At 51.7% G+C, this 20,414-nt stretch overlaps 1 protein-coding gene across 6 annotated transcripts in view; it reads left to right on the top strand.

Moving 5' to 3' along the window:
- The first annotated feature begins 3,220 nt into the window (after nucleotides 1-3,220).
- LOC140846470 (small G protein signaling modulator 1-like) overlaps nucleotides 3,221-20,414 on the top strand; it is an 81,137-nt gene continuing 63,943 nt past the window's right edge. For 5 of the 6 annotated variants that reach the window (XR_012125594.1, XR_012125593.1, XR_012125595.1 and 2 more), the window contains exons 1-2: nucleotides 3,221-3,322; nucleotides 3,417-3,460. Coding sequence is in view for 2 of the 6 variants with exons in the window: in XM_073222862.1 (XP_073078963.1) it covers nucleotides 3,304-3,322; nucleotides 3,417-3,460 (63 nt within the window). In the remaining 4 variants the exon portion in view is untranslated. Of the gene's footprint in view, nucleotides 3,323-3,416; nucleotides 3,461-4,540; nucleotides 4,744-20,414 lie in introns of all 6 variants that reach the window. The other variant, XM_073222859.1, reaches the window with a different exon arrangement.

The following is a 20,414-nucleotide window of genomic DNA, read 5'->3' as shown; positions in this document are numbered from 1 at the left end:
TTGAACAGATCTTCTCCAAAGAAGTTATACAAATGGCACACAAACATATGAAATAATGTTTAACATTTTTAGTCATTAAGGAAATGCAAATCAAAACCACAATGAGATACCTCTTCACACCCACTAGGATGACTAAAATGAAAAAAAAAGGAAAATAAGTTTTGGCAGGAATGTAGAGAAGTTGAAATCTTCATACATCGCTGAAAGGAAGGCAAAATGGTGCAGTCACTACAGAAAATAATTTGGAGGTTCCTCAAAACATTAAACAGAATTAACATATGACCCATGTCTTAGTCTGTTCAGGCTGCTATAACAAAGTACCATGGACTGGATGGCTTATAAACAATGGAAATTTATTCCTCACAGTTCTAGAGGCTGGGAAGTCCTCTTTCTGATCACAACAACTATCCTCTTTCTGTGTCCTCCTGGTGGAAGAGGCGAGAGAGCTGCCTGGGCCTCTTTTATAAGGACACTGATCCTATTCATGGGAGCTCCATCCTCCTGACCTAATCACCTCCTCCAAATACCATCACTCCCTCCCCCAAGTACCATTACATTGGGGATTAGATGTCAACATAGGAAATTTGGGGGGACATAAGCAGTCAATCTATATAGCACCAAGCAATTACATTCCTAGGCATATACCTAAGTTAAATAAAAATGTATGTCCATACAAAACTTGTGTGCAGTGTTCATATGTTGATAGCAGCACTGTTTGCAGCAGCCAAAAGATGGAAATAATCCAAATGTCCATCAACGGATGAACAGAAAAACAAAATGTGGTGTATCCATACAATGGGATATTATTCGGCCATGAAAAGAAGTGAAGTACTGATACACGCCACATGGATGACTCTCAGAAATATTATCCTATTTGAAAGAAGCCAGACACAAAAGCTACATATTGTGTAATTCCATTTCCATGAAATGTCCAGAAGAGGCAAATCCACAGAGACAGAAAACAGGTTAGTGGTTGCCAGGGGCTGGGGGATGGAGGAATGTGGGGTGAGAATTTAATGGGTACAGGGTTTCCTTTTGATGAAAGAAATGTTCTAGAACTAAATAGTGGTGATGGTTTCACAACACTGTGAATGCACCAAATGCCACTGAATTGTCCACTTTAAAGTGTTCAAAATGGCAAATGTTGTGTGAATGTTACGACAATAAACAAAAAAGACCTGCTGATAGATAGAACGGGGGATGAGAGTGTAAGAGGGAAATCAAGACTTAGTTTTTTAGGGAGTTTTGGACTGGAGGGGCCTTAACCACTCACTATGTTTCAGTTTCCACTGCATCCTTTCTCTTCCTTGAGTAGGCATACTCATTCCTACCCCAGGGGCTTTGCACCTGCTCTTTCATGTGCCTGAAATGATCTCCCAACTCCCAAACTCCTACTGTTTGTCCTATTCAGCAGGCACATTCTCACCTGAGGGCCTTTGCACTTGCCATTCCCCTTGCGTGGAATGCTCTTCCTCCAGAAATCCCCACAGCCTACACTTTTCCCTCTTTGCTCAAATATCACTTCCTCAGTGGGGCCTCCCTCAACCCCATCCTACTTCAAAACACAAACCCCACCTGTCTAGGCCTTCCCTTTCTCCTTGGCCAACTTAATTTTTCTCCACAAACTTCTACCATACTATGTCGCCTGATTATTTATTTTGTTGTCTACTTCCTAGGCCCCGTGGGCAGGCTTTTTGTCTGTCTTGTGCACTTCAGTCTTCCCAGCACAGTAACCTGGCACTTGGTAGGTGCTCAATAAATATTTGTAAACATGAGGTACATTTTGGGTGTGTTACAGAAAATAGTGGAAAACCTGGACTGGATGACTGACCGAAGAACCAAGTGGCACTCATAGGTCTTGGAGTGTTGAGGTTTTCTTTTACACTGGTGGGCTCAAAGGAGCCTAGAGAAGGAGGGGAGAGAGCTGGGGTGGGGGTGCTCTGCTGACTTTGCCAACTGGAGGAAAAAAGGGGTTTACTGACCTTGACGGCTGTGTTGAATATTTTCCTTATCAGGTGGACGCAGCCAGGAACCTGGTGGAATAAGCGTTGGTCCCCAAGAGCCCATTTGCTGCTGAGTCCTGGAGATTCTGGCTGACAGGTGCCCTTTTTGTGGGCACTTCCAGTGACCTGCATGGTGGGTAGGGAGCCCCTGAAGGCCTGGCTGCTCCTGGATGGACAGCCAGAATATCTTGGAAGACTCTGGGTAGTAATGACGATGATGATGAAGATGGCAATAGCAGCTGCAGCAACGAGTCTTTGTTTAGTCCTTTACATTCAATATCCACTTAAGTTGATGTCATTTCAATGAAATAATGCTATCACACCCATTTTAAAGATGAGAAAACTGAGGTTCTGAGAGGGTCAGTGATGCCAGGGTTCTTGTTCACTGAGTCAAAGAATGAACTTCGTAAACACTCGAGGAAGGAAAGCAAGGCAGAGGCTCTTATTGAGAGAGAAAGTGAAAAGACAGAGCTCCTGGCTTAAGCCAGGAGGGGACAAGAGAGCCCGGGGTGGTTCGTTGTCTAGGGGTTTTATAGGCAGTTGAGAGACGAAGGGCTACGGATGTACACCCGCTAAGTGGTTCCAAATACCTCAGTGTTTCTTATTAGTCTTCCTGGTTATTTGCAAGAATTTTACTGCTCTGATTTCCTCCCATAGCAGCTTCCTGGTCTGGGAGCATATCACTCAAGACTGCCTGCTTTGCTCCCACGGTGGGCTGAGTTATTGTCTGTTAAGAAACTTCTTTTAACTAATTAGGTTTTAAGATGGAATCCCTCCCGTTTTTACTATGTTGTTTGGGGCTTGCTTGCTACATTGCCTAAGTTGCAACAAACCATTCGTTTAGGGCTAGAGGAAGAAAAGCAGCACTTGGGTAAAGTTAGAAAAATAAGCTGGGCCCCCCAGCAGGCCAAAGCAAATCCCCCAAGGGGTGATCTTGCTTTGATTTTTCCAGAGGCCCTCACCCTGCTCTGTCTGGCCCACGGTCCCTGTCTCATCAGCAGGAGCCCCTCCCGCCTGCCGCTTCCCGAGCCCGGCATCCAGCAGACACCGAATGCCTGGGGCTGTCCTTCCCTGCGCAGCCAAAGGGGGTGGTACGTGCAGGGTGCGGGGCGGCCGGAGGCGGCGGAGCGTCCCGCGGCCCAGGAGGCCTCCTGGAGGAGGGGCGGGGCGGCGCGCGCGGGTCTGACGTCGGCGCCCGCGGCCGTCCTCGCTCTCGGCCCCGCCCCGCCGCGGCTGCAGCCGCCGAGCCGCGCCGCCAGGCACCGCCGCCGCTCGGGACTCGGCCCGCAGCCGCCCGGCCATGGCTTCGGGCCCCGCGGGTAAGCGGGCGCGGGCGCGGGGCGGCGGGAGAGCAGCCCCGGGCCCCCGCCCCAGCCCTCGGCTGACCGGCCGCCCTGGCATCTTGTCCCACAGAGGCGGAGACGCGACAGAGGCTGCTACGCACCGTCAAGAAGGAGGTGGGTGCCGGGGCAGGGGCGCGACCCCCAGGGGAGGCGGTGGCCGCAGCCACCCGGGCCAAGAGTCCCTAAGGGGGGCGTGGCCACTGGCGGCGCGGCCACCTCGGGTGCGGGGCTCACCTGGGTGGGTATTTCCCTCCCGCAGGGCTGGAGGAGGGTGAGTTTGGGAGGGGAAGCCTCAGGTATGGCGGGTGGGGCACACTTGGATGAGTCTCGGTAGGTACCCCTTTTGTGGGAGAGCCAGTGGTTGGGTGTCACTGAGGTGAGAAGCCCCTGAGGGGCTGACACAGCGTCCCGGGGCTGGGGTGGGGCTGGAGGGGGTGCAGAAGAAGGACCAGACTTCAGGAAAGGGGTAAGATTCACCTGGGAGGAAAAAAGCCCCTACCCCGACTCTGCCCCCACATTCTTGGTGCTCCGAGACACCCCCTAAAGCCAGGGGACTCCTTCCCTGAGAGGCCTGGGTCAGCGAGTTATCTTATTTGTGGGTATGTGCCTGCACTCTCCTGGGAGGCAAGGTCCTCTCACCCTACACCCCACCCCACACACGCAGGAGGGTGACTGTCAGACCCTCACCCTACACCCCACCCCCACTCACGCAGGAGGGTGACTGTCGGACAGGTTCAGCTGCCCCTCTCGCCCTTCCTTCACTCTCCCAGGGGCCAGCTGGGAGCCCAGTGTCGCCTTTAGAGATAATAGCCCGTGACTTACCGCAGAGGGGGACAATCTATAGTGATGGGTGTCTGGGAACACGAGATGTCTGAAATCCCTGTGTACGTGTGTGCACGCACCTCTGTGGGTGAGAACATGCGGCTGTGTGTGCATCTTCGAATATCTGTGCATTTGTCTGGAGAATCTCAGTGTATATGTGTTGTATGTGCATGGTTCTGTGTGTCAGTGTGTTTATCTGTTATTGTGAATATGATGTGTGTTTGTGTGATGCTGGAATCTGTGCAAATGAGTCTGTGTGTGTGCATGTCTGTGTATGTGTGTTTATGGCCCTTTTCATGTCACCCCACATCCATCAACCTGGGACCCCATTACTGCTGAGCCTGCATCACCTCTGTACTTCCTGTTCCTTAGCCCGAGACTGCAGTGGCCACAGGCCTTTGGGGCTGGCCCGATTCCTGTGCCTCTCTGTGTGTTGATGGTGTCAGCATCTGGTGTCAGCATCTGGCGTCAGAGCTGAGCACCAAGAAGCCCTTCCGCTCACGGTGGCAGAAAGCCACCGAGGGCAGCCTTGATGCCAGGACCTGTTGCTGCCCCTCCCTCCTTGGGGAGCAGTGGTATGTGTCCGTGTGTGCGGCATGTCCCATGTTGGTTAAACAGTCAGCTCCAGGGCTGGGTGCATGTTCTGGCATTTCTGAATAAGGAGACATGCAGGATACATGGAATCCCTCAGAAAGGCCCAGGACTTGTCAGCTCTGTCCTAGTAGAGACCCCTGTGGGGACCTGAAGGTAGCTCTGTGTAGACCCTCTTTCTAAGAAAACCTACAGACCCACAACATTCTGATGACTATTTTGACTGAGGGTGGATATAGACGCCCATCCCTAAAGCCTTCAGGTTAAGAGTCTTTTTGCTCTTGTTTAACCAAACCTAGATGGAATATGTGCTCTCCAGATGCTTTCACCTGGAATGGCTGTGTTTTTAAGGACATGGTTGGTTGGTTCAGCTGGAGGGGGACTTTAGGCAGAAGAGCATCTGAGCAACATCTGGGGAGGGCAGTGCTTCCTGCCTCTGGGCAGGGCTCCCGCTGGAACCCTGGTCCCAGCTCTGCCACCAGCTCCCTCAGTGTCCTGGACAAGTCCCTTCCCCTCTCAAGGACTCAGTTTCTACATCTAGAGAAGAAAGCATGGGTCCAGCGTCCTTGGAGGTTCCATTCATGTCAGCCAGGCTGTGGGGGAAACCTTGCCCCCAGTGGTCAACGGTCTGGGTGGTCTTGGCTGGGAGCAGCTGAGTTTGGGGCTTGGGATGAACCTTCTGCCTGGCTCGAGACTGAGGCCATCTCCAGATCAGAGGGACCTCTTGACATCCTGTATGGTGCCTGATTTGGAGGGAAGCCCTAGAACCTTGCAGGTGTGGGCAGAGAGCCTCAAGTGCTCACTGACCCCAGGTCTGCAATCAGAAGGCAGGTCTTACAGTCACAAGTTGGCAGCTGTTTCTAAATTCTGCATTTCTTGGGGCACATTATTTTAGTCATCAGAGCCTCCATTTACTGGGAGCTTCTCTGTGCCAGGTGTGCCCTGTATGCACAGTACCTTTATGAAGTGAGTAAGGTGGTCCCCATGTTATAGACAAGGAAACTGAGGCTAGGAGAGGAGGACCGAGTTGCTCAAGAGCACACAAGCAAGAAGGGGCAGAGCCAGGGACTTGCCCCAGGTCTGCCTGACATCAGGGCCAGGCTCATACCCCTTGGTAACATTCCCATCCCCGTCTTCTCAGCGCCGTAATCTCGGCATGTGTGGGTGGTAAAATTTCCATTGTACAAATGAGAAAACTGGCCCAGAGAGAGTAAGTGATGTCTCAGAGGCACAGAAGCATGGAAGGGAAAGAGGTTCAGCTCTTCTGTGAGGCTCCTGTTCAGCATGGGTGCCCCTAAGGGCCTCACAACAAGCTGTGCCCCTGTAGCACACCTTTCTTTCTTCTGCTCACCTCTTTGGGGAGCATCTCCTCCCCATATCAGAGAGCCAGACTCCAGTGGAATGGTGAAAGGAAGCTCTTTGCCTAGAAATCTGGGATTCGGGGCAGATCTTCCTTCTCTGCACCCTCTGTGTTCCAGGAACCAGGGCCCTACCTGTCACAGCCACACCCAGAGGCTCCTCCCATCTGTCTTTCTGGAAGGGGTGGCTTAACAATCTGTTTCTGTAGATAAGCCAGGCATGCGAGCAGGCTTTACCTGAGCCACTGCGCCCACAAAGGCCAGCAGAGGCTGTGGAGCGGGAAGCTCTGTCCAGTGCAACTCGGGAGCCAGTGTGACCAGCACTGTGGAGCAGGTCAGGGGGGAGCTCTGGGCTGGGTTCAGTCCCCGTGCATGTACTTACTGAAGGGCATCTGTGTGCCAGACACTGGGCTGGGCTCTGTGGCTATAGCCGTGAACAGGGTAGGCCCTACCTTCTTGGCGCTGACGTTCCACTATGGTAGATGGACCCTGACAGACATCTGAGTGTAATTAAAAGGGATAATTACAGGCTGTGCACTGAGGTCTGAAGGAGAGCCACCTGGCACCACAAGAACACATAACAGGGAAAAGTAAATGCATTTAGGTGGCCCAAGAAGGTTTCCTGGAGGAGGTGATGGTTAAGAAGATGAGTAAAGGATGAGTAGGTCATTTAGGTCAAAGTATATGGTAGAAGGAGACATGAACACCATTCCTGGCAGAGAAAATGCAAAGACTTGGTGACTAGATGGGGCACGTGAACTTGAGGAATGGGAGGACTCAAAAGTGCTTGGAGTACAGAGAGAAGGAGAGGGGTGCCCTGTGCAGGGGGCAGAGCATGTCGTCCTCTCCTAACAGCAGAGGGGAACAGAGTAGGGAGGACAGAGGAATATGGGAAAAAGAGGGTGGGGCTGGAATTGATTGCTTGTAGATTGTACAATTTTGGACAAGCATCTTCTTTACCTTGGGTCTCAGTTTATTCATAATGGGGATGAAAATTGCTCACCTGTCAGAAAAAAGCACATGAAAACACCCACCATGTTAGCTGAGCTTCCTCAGGGCAAGCAGCTTATTTTTTCTCTCTCCCCAGTCCCACCAAGGGAAAGCTGGAGACCGTGTCCTCATCATGACTTGCTCCGGTTTAACCCAACCAGCTTTACCCTGGCTTCTTCCTGGCTTGGCTCACCCTCCACCCCCGCAAGCCCTCCTTTTCCCTCCCTGCCTCCACCTCTTAGTTTTGTTTTGCTTCCTGAGCTAGCAGGGACGGGCTTCCTGTTCCCATGACAACTGCCATGAAATGAACTGCCATGTGACACGAGTGACTAGCCGCCTTGTTTTGCTGCCTCTGGCTAAGCCTGGGAGGCCTATTAATTGGAGGGGAGAAGGCGGGGGCTTCTGGGTGGGAGGAGAGACCCCAGGAAGGAGGCAGGGGGAGGAGGACGGTGCTGGAGAGGCGTCTGCGTTGGCTCTGCAAATGGAGCTGGTGTGAGGGCCCTGATGGAGAGAGCTGTCCTCACAGTGACTGTGGGCGTGCTTGGGGAGCTGAGCCTCCCAGGCCCTGGGTGGGAGGCAGTGGGACGGGAAAGGAGGGCAGGACTTGCTAGGAAGCTTATAAGCGGTGAAAGAAACAAGTGATGGCACCCCTGGGACCCCATGATGCTTCCACTCCAAACCCAGAGGTTTTTAACGAGGGAGAAGTTTTGCCCCCCAGGTAGGGTTGCCAGATAGCATACAGGTGGCACAAATTCAAGTTTCAGATAAACAGTGAATAGTATAGGCATGTTTTGCCAAATCAGGCTGCCCTACCCCAGGGGACATTTGGCAATGTCTGGAGACATTTTTAAGGTTGTCACAACTGGGGGGATGCTACTGACCTCTGGTGGGGAGAGGCCTGGGATGCTGCACAACCTGCAATGCACAGGACCTCCTCCCCTGCCTCCGGCAACCAAAAGAAGCATCCAGCCCGGAATGGCACTCCTGCTGAGGTGGAGAAACCTCTGTGCCAGGCACTGTACCAGTGTTCCCCAAGCACTACCTCCTCCATGGTTCATGGCCCTACTGCGGAGAGTAATTATCTTCACTTAAGAAGTGAACTGGAGGCACAGAAAATGTTAAGCAGCTCTCTTGAAGGTCACACAGCCAGTTCATGGAGGAGCCAGAATTCAAGTCCCGCTTTGCCAGGACCTGAAGGGTGGCCTCGTGAGCCTGATTCACAGAGTGGGTAGGGAGCCTTGAGCTTCAACTGTGTGTCTGGAAGCATGACTTGAGGGCAGGCGTGCACAGGGGAAGAGGATGACGCAGGCAAGGCCCCCTAGTTCCAGCTTGTGCAGGGCTGTGAATGCCATGTGGTGACATGTGCTCCATTAGATAGTGGGGAGCTGTAGATTTATGAGCAAGGGAGTTCTTGTTGTAGTTAGTTATCCTACAGGAAGTCTCAGCCAATAGCAGAGGCAGGATAGACCCTTTCTGCCAGTTCTTAGAAGAAAACGGCCTGCCTTCCTCCCTCCCCTTTTCCCCTCCCTCCCTCTCTGCCTCCCGCTATTTCTTCTTTCTTTCCTTCCACAAATGTTTATTGAGCATCTAACATGTGCCAGGCTCAGGGTTCTGTGCCCAGTTCCACTTTGGGTGTAGGGTTTCCCACACCAACAAGCAATGCTCCCACACCAGCTGGGTGTCCCACGAGTCAGCTGAATTCTGACACTGTCTACCTGGAGGTAGCATCAGATTCCACAGGTTAAGGGCTCAGTCCCACAGACTGCTTCTGTCCCCCCACCCCTTCCCCACGTCTCACGCACTTCCATCAGGCTCGATTAATTTTCTAGCGCAGCTCTCAGAAGTCTGAGAAACATTTTGCTTAGTAGTTCACTGGTTTATTATGAAAGCATACAACTCAGGAACAGCCGGATGGGAGAGATGTATAGAGCAAGGTATGGGGGAAGGGTGTGGAGATTCCACGCCCATTCTAAGCACAACTGTCCTTTTGAGTTTCTATGGAGGCTTCCTTACATAGCCATGACTGATGAAATCATTGGCCATCCATGATGATTAATTCAACCTCCAGGCTCTGTGACCTCCCAGGAGGTCAGCGTGTGGGAATGGAAGTTAACAACCCCCCCATCCAAGGTTAGTTCTCTTGGCAACCAGCCCTTATTCTTGGGTGGGATCCAAAAGTCATCTCCTTAACATAACAAAAGACACTTTAGGAAATCTCTCACCTTTTAGGAGATTCCAAGGGTTTTAGAAACTGTGTTACACGCAAGATGAAGACCAGATACATATTTGTCATGACTCACAATATCACACCGGCACTATACTAGGAGCTGAAGATTGAGAAGTAAGCAGAGCAATGTCCCTGCTCACATGCTCCCATGAACCGTGACGTCTGCTTGGGAGACGGACAGTAGATAATAAACATGTATTAGAGGTGACAAGTGCCCGAGGAGAATAAAACGGGAAAGAGTTGGGGGGAACGGTGGGAAGCGCGCTCCAGAGAAGGCCGTCTATGACGGCCTCTTTGCTGGGGGAACGTTTGAGCAGAAGCCCGAAGGAACGGAGGGAGCCGTGGAGACACCGCAAGAAGGGTGTTTCTGGCAGAGGGAACAGCACTCCGGAGACCTTGTGTCGGAACTGATGAAGCTGGAATAGAGACCAGGAACGGAGTCAGAGATGAGGTCAGAGAGGGAGCAGGAAAGCCGTCCTGCAGGGGAAGCTTTCGCTCCTACTCTGAGTGAGACGGGAGCTGTGGGAGGATTCTGAACAAGGTGGGGACGTGAACTTGCCTGTGCTCCGGATTGCTCAGGCTGCAGGGGGAGGAGTAAGTGCAGAGGACAAATGGTGGGGGGGTGGGGGGCCCAAAGTCATTAGGTAAGAGAGGAAACTTCTGTTTTTTCTTTTTGGTGCTTACCATTCTTGGGCAGGAAATCACAGCCCCTCACTCCCCGACTGGGCCAAGTGAGGGTTCTAAAAATGCTTGCCCAGTGGAGGAGTACTGGGTGGGATATTTTTGGGCTCTCTGATGCTTGCAGGGCTGACTCAAATCAGTCCGTGTGTGTGTGTGTGTGTTGTATTTTCGGGCTTAAGACAGCAGACATTCTCACGAGTAATGCAGCCATCTCCGCACAGCGCGGTCCTGATGCCGTCTTCAGGGCTCTGGCGAGGCGGCTTCCTGAAGCTCCTGATAGTGGGCTTGGGCCTCAGGGCCCTGGCTTGCTGTGACGAGGGTGGCAGCAGGGCCCTGGCTTTGCTGCTTCGTGACGTCTCCCATGCGGCCTGGCTGCGGCTCCCCTGCAGTAACCTCCTGAGGGGCGCGGGAGATGGTTGTAGCATTTGTTGCTGGCTGGCAGGTCGGAATTGGCTTTTTTGTCACCCAGTGGGCCTGCAGTTGCTGGCCGCAGACCCCAGAATGGGAATGATGACACCTGAGTCCTTGTCCTAACTGTTCCCCTAACTGTGGCCTCCTGCCAAGTCCCTTCTCCCTGCCTCATTCTGCTTTCTAAGTGGCCAGGATGACTCTAGTCTCCAGGATTCTAAGAACCTCAAGCCATCATCAAATTTGGCCAGCATCACTTTCCGAGCGCGGGGTCTCCTGTGTTTTCTCTGCCCTGAATTTGCCAAGCCTCTGTTTAAGACCTATTAAAGCTCAGGGGCTGATAAGACTGTTTTGGAGCCTTCATTCCACTTGAGGAAAACAAAGGCTCAACCAAAGGCGTTCTAATGGGGTAAAAAAAATTTTTTTAAAGAACATTTACTGAGCATTTTGTATGGGTGACCTCATTTAATTATCCCAATGCCCTGTGAAGTGGATAAAACATTCTCTTATAGATAAGGAAACTGAGGCACAGAGATGACAAGGAACTTGCCTAAGGTCAAAGAGATTGTCAGCGGTACGGTTGTCGCAGGTGTGGAGCTGGGGGAAGAGCCAAGCCTTGAGTTCCGGTTGTGCCCCTGCCATTTCGTAGCTGCAGGAACTCGCTGGCTTCAGGATCCTTGGGTGCCAAACAGCAAGGGCATCGCCTACCATGCGGTGCTGTGTGCTCTCACCGCCAGGCGGCCGACAGTGCTTATGGAGGGACCAGGCACAGTGCTTGGCTCTCCCAGTGAAGAGTGGGGTAGAACTCAGTCACAGGGCAGTTTGCTGCCCTGTGTGGTCACACCCGAGCTGGTAGCGCCCTCAGCTCAGGATCTCGCTCTCCCTGGGCAAGCCCTCTGCTGGGGAGGCCAGAGACAGTGCGGTGGACTGGAAAGGTGCGTTGCCTGGGGTCCAGAGGGATGAGCTCTTGAGTGGGAGTCGGGGAGGCTGGGTCGTGGCCGGCTGTTCCACCGTCCAGAGGTGAGCAGCCGGGTCTTGCCTCTGGGTCCAGTTGCCCACTGGCCCCATGGAGGTAAGGTCTTAGCCTGAGGAGGGCAGACACCCTCCCACTTGGCGGCTCTTGAGCCCTGGGCTGAGGTGGCAAAGCGCGCCGAACTCCATGGGAGGCGGTGGATTTTTCTTTAAGTAGTACCAGAAGGTGGGAGATAAATAGATTCTTGTGCTTTTTCTTTTCAAAATCTTGAAGCAACTCAGATCCCTAGTGTTTATAAAGGTAACTGGCCCTTTGGCAGTATATCAGAAGACAGAAGCCCTGTGAGTTTAAGAGACCAGGTGATACTTGGGACATTGAATGAATTCACCTTTAGTTAGTATTATTTAGTGAATTATGTTTAGTTAGTGAGTTAAAATTATAGCAATTACCATTTATTTATTTTTCTTTTTTCCTATTTTAAAACAAAAAGTAAAAGACGTCTCTACAGCTACCATTTGTTTATTAAATACTGCTCCAAATTGCTTTATCTCATTAAATCCACAAAGCAGTCTCCCTATACAGTAGGTACAGATAGCACCCCTTACTGATGAGGAAACTGAAGCTCTGAGAGGTTAAGAGACTGGACCAAGTTCGCACAGCTGAGAAGCAGCCTCGCAGGGTATGTGGACCGGCTCCATCCATTTCAAGTTGTATAATAACTTGCTAACAGAACTAGTTAGGACAATAAATAAATATGTAAATAGAGATTGAAAAGGGAAAGAGCGGCTAATAAACAGATTTCTTGGTCTAAGCGTTTGGGAAGTTTGGGTTGAGTACAGCTTCAGGTACAGCTATAGCCTGGGGTTCGGGGTTCTGGTGCCGTCAGATCCCGTCTCTCTCCATCCCTCTGTGCTGCTTTTCTGTGTTGACTTGATGCTCTGCCTCTTCTGTGGGGAGGTGGAGTGTTGCCCAGCCACTCTCCGGGCACACAATCTGCCACCTTGGCATCAACAGACAAAGAACTTCCCTGTGGTTCTAGCAGAAGTCTTAGGTTTAGGCCTCACAGGACCGGCCTGGGTCACATGCTCCTTTTGGGCCAATCCCTGTGGGATGGACGTTCCGATTGGTGAAGCCTTGGGGGTAAGGTAGGGAGTCAGCCTTGTGAGAGTAAGGCAGGGTTCCCAGAGGAGAGTCAAGGTGAAATGACCGGACAGGGAGATGGAAAGCAGGCAGACAAGCCACAGACGTCCACTCAGCACAGTGAGGGAGCTCAGCCCCTAGCAGTCGAAGTGTCCACTCTTTTGCTGCATGCCTGGCTGTGATCCCAAATGCTGCCTGGGAGCAGGTGTCTGCCGGATTAGGGATTTCTGCTCTGGAGGTGGGCAAGACCCTGATACTGTACAAATACTTTGTACTTGCTGTGTAAAGTATCCTCATCTATCCATGGTACCTCTTAGGGGTCCACAAGCCTAATACCCAAACATTTTCAGAACCACCCTGCAAGACTCTGGGATACAAAGTTGAAGATAGTCGGTGTCCCATCCTTGGTGTGCTCAGAATTGAAATGGGGCATCCTAATTTCTAACCCAGTGAACTCACTATTAATAATAATAATCACTAATAATAATCGTAATTGACATTTATTGGTCACCTACCACAACTTTGCCATTCAATGTGAGCCACTAGTCAGATGAGCTTATTATACATTTAAATTAAGTAAAATTAACTTAAATGAAAAATACTGCTCCTCAAGCACACTAGCCACATTTCAAGTGCTGAAATGTGGCTAGTGATACCACATTGGACAACACAGGGGTAGAGCATTTCCAGAAAGTTCTATTGTGTTCTAGACATTGTGCAACATGCTTTACATCCATTAACATATTTAATCTTAAGAAAACGACCCTCAGAGGGGTAGGTGCTATTTAATATCCCATTTTACAGGTGAGTAAATTGAATCACAGGGGAGGTGAAATGACTTGTGCAGGGTCACACAGCTGGTAAGGGGTAGAGCCAGGATTCTAACCCAGCCCTTAGGCACCATATTCAGCTGCTTTTCCTTCTAAGGTTGGCCAGAGATGGTTCGTCCATTTCCCTGGTTCACCCTTGTGTGTGTCTTTTTTAGCAACTGCCTGGGGATTCCTGTTTCCTGCAGCTGCCCATGCCCCCAAAGTTTGGGCAGCCTTCCAGAGGATCTAAGCATGCCCTAGAATCTGCATGTGCCTCCGTCATCCATGAGGCCTGGGATCTGTGGATACGGGGCATGTTGCCAGGGGAGCTGCCGCGTGCACTGGTCAAAGCGCCTGGGGGAAAGCTGGCCTGTCTCTAGGCTGCAGGCTGGGAATGTGAAACATGGAGACCCTGTGCTCTGGGAATGGAGGGCAACCCAGGGATCATCGTCACGGCTCCGTCGTCTCCAGCAGCAGCTGTGCATGGGAGTGTTGGCTGGAAGCACCTCTTTGCCAAGGTGCCCCCAGGTAGATGCTCAAGAATCTGGCACTGGGGGAACTTCCTTGCCAGGGGGTGTCAAAGGCACCTGTGCAGGACAGCTATGGGAAGCCTGTTTGTGGGGAACCTATCCTCAGCCCTGGAACACCCTTCCCCCCGGGTCATGACAGGTTGGACGGTCCTCAGACTGTTAGGGTGCAATGCCTGGCACCTATTTATAGCACGCCAGTAAACGATTAACTGGGGCCAGGCTAACAGCAGCTGAATTAGAGGCATTCGCTTCTCTCCTGCAAGCCCAACAGGCATGCTTTAAGGCAGGTTAGAAGGGAGGAGGCGGTGGGGTGGGTTTTTCGAAACACTGGGCAGGTCCACGTGCCGCTGCCTTACCGTCTAGGTCCCACCCCCCTTCCTGCTCGCTCCTGTCACATAGATGGGGCTGCAGGAGGACACTCCTGTGGCTTGGCTCCCTTGCTTTATCTGCATGGGTGTGGGGGCCAGGATGCAAGTGTGTGGGTGGGAGGGTGGGGCCAGTCTGTTCGGCAAACTGCGTGGGAGTCCAGAAGAGGAAGCCTTCATCCATTTACCAGTGGTGGCTGAGCTCCTACCGTGTCTGATACCTTCGGCCCTTCTCTGCGAAGTTCCCAAAGCCCTTTGCAGGCCACGACAGGCTGAGGGTGTGGAGGAACCCACCTGGAAGGAGGCCCTCAGGCTGTTTGCTGAAAGGTTGGGATCCCTGCAGACATCCTACGTTATCAGCAGCGTGAGGAAAGGATATTTCTCCTTTTCTTTTCTAATGGACCATTTTTTAGAACAATTTTTGTTTCATGGTAAAAAATGAGCAGAAAGTACAGATTTCCCATATGCCCCCGGCCCCCACACATGTATAGGGTCCCCCACTATGGATACCCCCCACCAGAGTGGGACATTTGTTGGGATTGATGAACCTACATTGGCCTGTCATTATCACCCAACGCCCATGGTTTACATTAGGGTTCACCCTTGCTGGTTTATGTCCAGTGGGTTTTGACAAACACATAATGTCACGTCCCCACTATCACAGTGTCGTGCAGAACACTTTCTCTGCCCTAAAAACCCCCTGTGCTCTGACTGTTCATTCCTCCCTCCTGGCCAGCCCCTGGCAGCCACTGATCTTTTCACCATCTCCATAATTTGGCCTTTTCTGGAACGTCATACAGTTGGAATCCTGCAGCATGTAGCCTTTTCAGGTTGGCCTCTTTGACTTTGTAATAAGCACTTCGGGTGGGCTGTTTCCTTTCGTTACCACGAATCTCCTTCAGTAACCAATGTGTGGCAGAGAGAGGACACTGTGAAGAGCTGGGCATGCTGGGAGAGGTGAAGAGGACCGATGATTGGCTGGGGCAGAGGTAGAGCTGGGAGGTGCTGCTGGACCCTGGCTCTGGGAGCAGGGGATGGCTGTGGCCCCCAGCTGCCCTGGGCTGAGGGACCGGGTGTGTTGGTCACATCGCTGATGGGGTCCCTACAGCCACCTGGCACTCCAGAGCAGGAGACCTTGCTTCAAATCCTGACCTCCTCACAGGCCAGATGATCTTCATCCTTTGTCCACTCCAGGTCAGGTGCCTCACTTGGGAAAATGGGAATTAGAGCAATGACACCTGTAATTACACGGTTGTTGTGAATCTTTAGGTTCATGTACATGAAGTGTCTCTGAGGCTTGTGGGAAGCACCTGTAGGTGTCTGTTGAATGCATGAATGAGCTACTGTGTGCCAGGCTTGGTTCAGGGCATGGCAGTCAAGGGTTTGAGCCCCCACTCTGCCATTCGAAAGCCATGTGCTCCTGGGCAAGTCATTCAACCTCACTGAGACTCAGTTTCCTTGCCTGTAAGATGGGGAAAGCAGTCTCACTTGAGCCTGAACATTAATGCCCTATGCAAGGGCCAAGCACACAGTAAATAAAAAATAGGTGCTGGTTGTTACTATGTAAAACAAATGTATAGGATACTTACTATGTGGCTGCTATTGTGTTAAATGCTTTGGATGTGTTAACTTACTCCTGTGAAGCCAATACTAATATCATCCACCCGTTTTACTGATGGGAATGCTGAGGCCGAGAGAAGGGATTGTGTGTGTAAGAGCTGAACTCTGGAAGTTTGATTCCAGAGCCCAGTGCTCATAGCTGTGCAGTGGGAATTTTTCTAGGAGCTTGGAGGAAGGGGGCCACGTCATCTCTGGGGGGGTTTCAGGTGGGGAGTGAGGAGAAAGGCATGTTAATGAGTCCCAGAGGATTGGGTGGTTGTTCCAGAGCTGGAGATGGAGGTAGGAATGGGTGGGAATTTTGGGTGCAGGGGACTCCACAAGCAAAGGCCCGGCCGTGGGAATCACGCGGACCCTCAGAAGGAATGGCGTGCGTGCTCAGAGCTTGGGGTGTGGGAAGGGGAAGGGACAGGATTTGGCAGGAAAGGAAGGTAGGGCCACAGCATGGAGACAGTCCCAGCTTGCAGGGTGGCACCCCCCACCATCTGTTTGTGTCTGTGCTCTGAAACTTGCACTAATTCCCCCCCCCCCCCCCAGGCCTGTTCCAGCCGCTCCGAGCTCTCACCTCACCGATAACAAAATAAAAAATAAAAAGCTGCTAGCTATTTCCATGTAGTGCTTTTCCCTGCCACGTTCTCCTACATCTGTTCCTTCCTTTGAACTCAAAGGCGGCTCAGTGGGGGCAGTTGCAGGGGGGAGTTTTTTTCCTCTGCTTTAGAGTTGGAGAAACTAAAGACTAGAGAGTTCATTTTCACTTGCACTTCAGATCTTGAGCATCAGCTTCTCCAGGAAGCCCTCCCTGACCTTCTCACGTACACCATCAGGTCCTATTTCTTTGTTATTTGTTCTTATAGAACCAAGTTCTTTTGCTGTGAAGACCTGACCCCACTTTGCCCTTACTTACCCATTTGTGAGATTTTAGTTAATGTCTTTCCAACTTGCTGGACTGTAACCTCCATGAGGACAGGACTCTGTTTACCACATGGTACCAGATACATGGAGGTGCTCAATTAATAAGTGACAGTTATAGTTTCCTTGATAAGTGCTGGAAAGGCAGGTGTCAGTGGGACATGGAAGAGGCCTCCTGCTTGGGGGATGGAGAGTCCAGGGAGGTTTCCAGGAGGAGGCAGCAGTTGGGCTGAAGCCTTAAGCCTGAGCGTGTGTCCAGCTGGAGCATGCTGGGAAGGCACCTGGCAGAAGGCACACGGGAGCAAACGCAGGAGGTGAGCCCATGGCACCGCCGCTGGGGACCTGCATCCAAGAGTGAGTGGTCCCAGGTGGGACTGGAGATGCTGGCCTGCCAGGGCATCCGCATCTTGTCCTCCACGTCTGGGGAGCCTGCAGAGGGGGCAGCATGGCACAGCCCATCCTCCCCTCACCTCCTCACCCCCGTGGCTGGCGAGAGGCCTTTGTGCTACCCCAAAGGCCCTCCGGGCATCCTAATTTAACCGTCCTCTCCACTGTGAGTTACTTGCTGACGTAAGAGTCAGGGTGCCTGGGCCTCATCTCATAAGGTGATGCTGGCTCAGCCTTACCCACCCACCTGCACTGCCAGGGGCCAAGCTCCTAAGACCCCAGGTGTGTGTGTGGGCGCTCTGAGTCAGTACTGCGACAGGCAGGTGGCAGCTTGGATGATTTTTATTTAGGCCTAATATTGCCCCTCAAGCACTATGCTGGGTGCTTTAAAACCAGGGGGTCCCTATGGGCCAATTCCAGCCTGTTTGTGTATGGTCCTTGGGCCAAGAATGGTTTTTACATTCTACAAGGATTGTAAAAGCAAAAGGGACTACATGATGGAGACTTTATGTGACCTGAAAATAGGTTTGACAGATTTAGCATATAAAATTCAGATTGCCCAGGTGAATTCGAATTTCAGGAAAACAAGAAATAATCTTTTAGGATAAGTACACTCCATGCAATATTTGGTACACACTTATCCTGAAAAAGATTCCATATTTATCTGAAATTTAGATTTCACCAGGGGTCCTATATTTTATTTGACAGTGCTACCCTGCCTCCCAAACGTGAATTATTTGCTGTCTGACTCCTTACAGAAAAGTTTGCCCACCCCAGCTGTAAACACATAGCAAGTGAGACCAGGTGTCAGAGGGACTTAAAGACAGTGCCTGGAACCAAGCTTCCGAGCGTTAGCTTCTCGTATGAGCATTATGTCTATCATCAGGGTGATCAGCAAACATAGATCGTACGCCTACTGCTTCTTGTCCAGGTTTTGTCTCAGGCATCAAGGTCTGTGTGGGAGAGAGACACCCTAAACAGATAAACCCACAGACGCATAAAGAAAGTCAGGCCGTGGTAAGTTCTAGGCATACGCATACAGCAGGGCAAAGGAGTAGAGAGTGACAGGCATGATGCTCTATTTTAGACAGGGTGTACTGAGCAGGGGCCCCATCCTGAATGCTGTGCATGGGTTGCTGATGGAATCCTCATATAGCAGCCCTGAGAGGTGGTGTATCACCCCCATTTCATGGATGAGGAAACTGAGGCCTGGGTCACCCAGCTGCTGGCAGGGTTGGAGTTTGACCTGGGCCTAGTGGCTCCCAAACTACTGTTTTGCTCACTTCACTAGAGTGCCTTCCTTTATATGGTACCAGCCGTGTGCCAGGTCCTCTGAGGCCCTCTGAGGCCCTCTGCCTGTATTTTCCATAATCCTTATGACAGCCTTGCACACTGGGCCGTGTGATTCCTATCCTGGGCCAAGAGGGGGTGAACACTCCATGGTGTGGAGAGGCACGGGGGAGTAGTGAGGTGATTTGGAACGTGGCAGGGTTCAAGGTGGACAGCAAGAGGGTACCAGGTTGTGGGGGGGGGGCAGGGGTCAGGTGAATAGAGCTGAAGGGACCTTAGCAATTGTCCATTCATCTAATGCTCTTTAACATCCACCGTGGGCCAGCAGTGAACTGGACAGTCACTGTCATCTCGAGAGTTGGTGCCACTTGTAGAATCCCAATTATGTGCCAGATACTGTCTCCATTGTCTCATTCAAGCCTCCCATGAATCCCCAGTGTGGCAGGGGTGCTGTTACCATCTACCCCATTTCACAGATGGGAAAACTTGTCCAGCATCATGCAGACAGTGAGAGGCCAAGGATTCGACTGCAAGTTACATTCCAGGCTCTTAGCTTCTCTCAACGACCACCTGACATCCTGTCCTTAGAGCTGATAAGCTGGGTGAAAAGAGTAAGCCTCCTGTCATTAGAGGAATATGAGAAGATGCTGGAGGATGCCTTAGAATGGATGCTGGAGAGGGATAAAAGCCTCCTGACCAGACTGACCTGCGTGGTCTCTACACCCCTGAAAGGCCCCTGTAGGATGTGTTTGGCAGAGTCACCTCCGGGCAGCCCAGGTCCCCTGACTCCTAGCTTGGGGCTGCTTTTGATCCTTAAGTGGGTGACACTGAGGAATCCCTTAGAGGTTTCTCAGCCCCTCGGGATTTCAGGAGGGCTGGGGCTGGAGGCAGAGCTGTAGGTTAGACTGTCAGACACCTGGTTCAAGTCCTGGATGACCTTTGGGCAGATAGGAGAAACTCTCTGAGCCTCAGTTTCACCATCTTTAAAATGGGGCTAATAATGCTCTTGCAAGGATTAAATAAGGTATTTTATTTACCAAGTGTACCAAGCATCTGGCACACAGTAGGTGCTGAGTAAGCATTCTCCCTTGCTCTAAACTGAGCAATAACAGAAGCATTTTGTTCCAAGTGACCTCCAGCTTATGCTGTAAGACAAAGTATTTGTTAGGACAAAGGCCCCAGGTCTGAATGCTGTGACCTCTGCATGACCTTGGTGGGTTATCTAATCTCTGTGTGCCTCAGTTTTCCCATCTGTACAATGGGAATAATTTGGTGACCTACCTCCTTAGAGTTGTCGTGCTTACAAACAGTACCTAGAGCACAGCGAGGGCTCAGAAAAATGAGCAGTGACTTCAGCATCCTAAAACTCTGCACTAGCCCAACCCACCTTTTCACAGATGACAGCACCTTTAATCGTCACCACAGGGTGTGAGGGGCTGCGATGGGACAGGAATAACAGGTCTGCGTGGCCCCAAAACTGCACCAGCCACTCTCTTGTGCTCCCTAAGTTGGGCATGATTCCTGGGCTGGAGCCTAGAAAATCACACAAACCGCAAGGAGCCAGGATGCCACACTGCCACGGTCCCCAGACCACCGCGAGGTCCCTCAAATCTGTTGGCGTCCAAAGTGGACCAAATCAAAGCCTGTGTCTGGGAACCAGAGAGGGGGTAAGGTGGCTGAGCTGAACTTCAGAGGCCTTCTGGGGCTGCCTGGCTGTCTGTCCCTGCCCACAGGCCTGGTCAGACCCTGGGAAGGGCCCCGCTCACGGGAGTGGGCAACAGCCTCTTTCAGGCCGTGCCCTCTTCTGCAAGGCTCTCGGTGACCTTTGGGGGAAGCTCCCACCCTGTAGGCTTTTTAATTTAAGCTTCTGGCCTTGGGCTGTCAGCTTGCTATTAAATTCTGGGAAAGTGGTCTAGTCCCCAGCTGGGAGCCAGTGGGGAGCACTCGCCCTGAGAGCTGGCCCAGACTAGA

This window comes from Manis javanica, chromosome 15, assembly GCF_040802235.1.
Source record: "Manis javanica isolate MJ-LG chromosome 15, MJ_LKY, whole genome shotgun sequence".
NCBI lineage: Eukaryota > Metazoa > Chordata > Mammalia > Pholidota > Manidae > Manis > Manis javanica.
The sequence above is the reverse complement of the archived record's forward strand: the minus strand, read 5'-3'. Positions and strand labels throughout refer to the sequence as shown.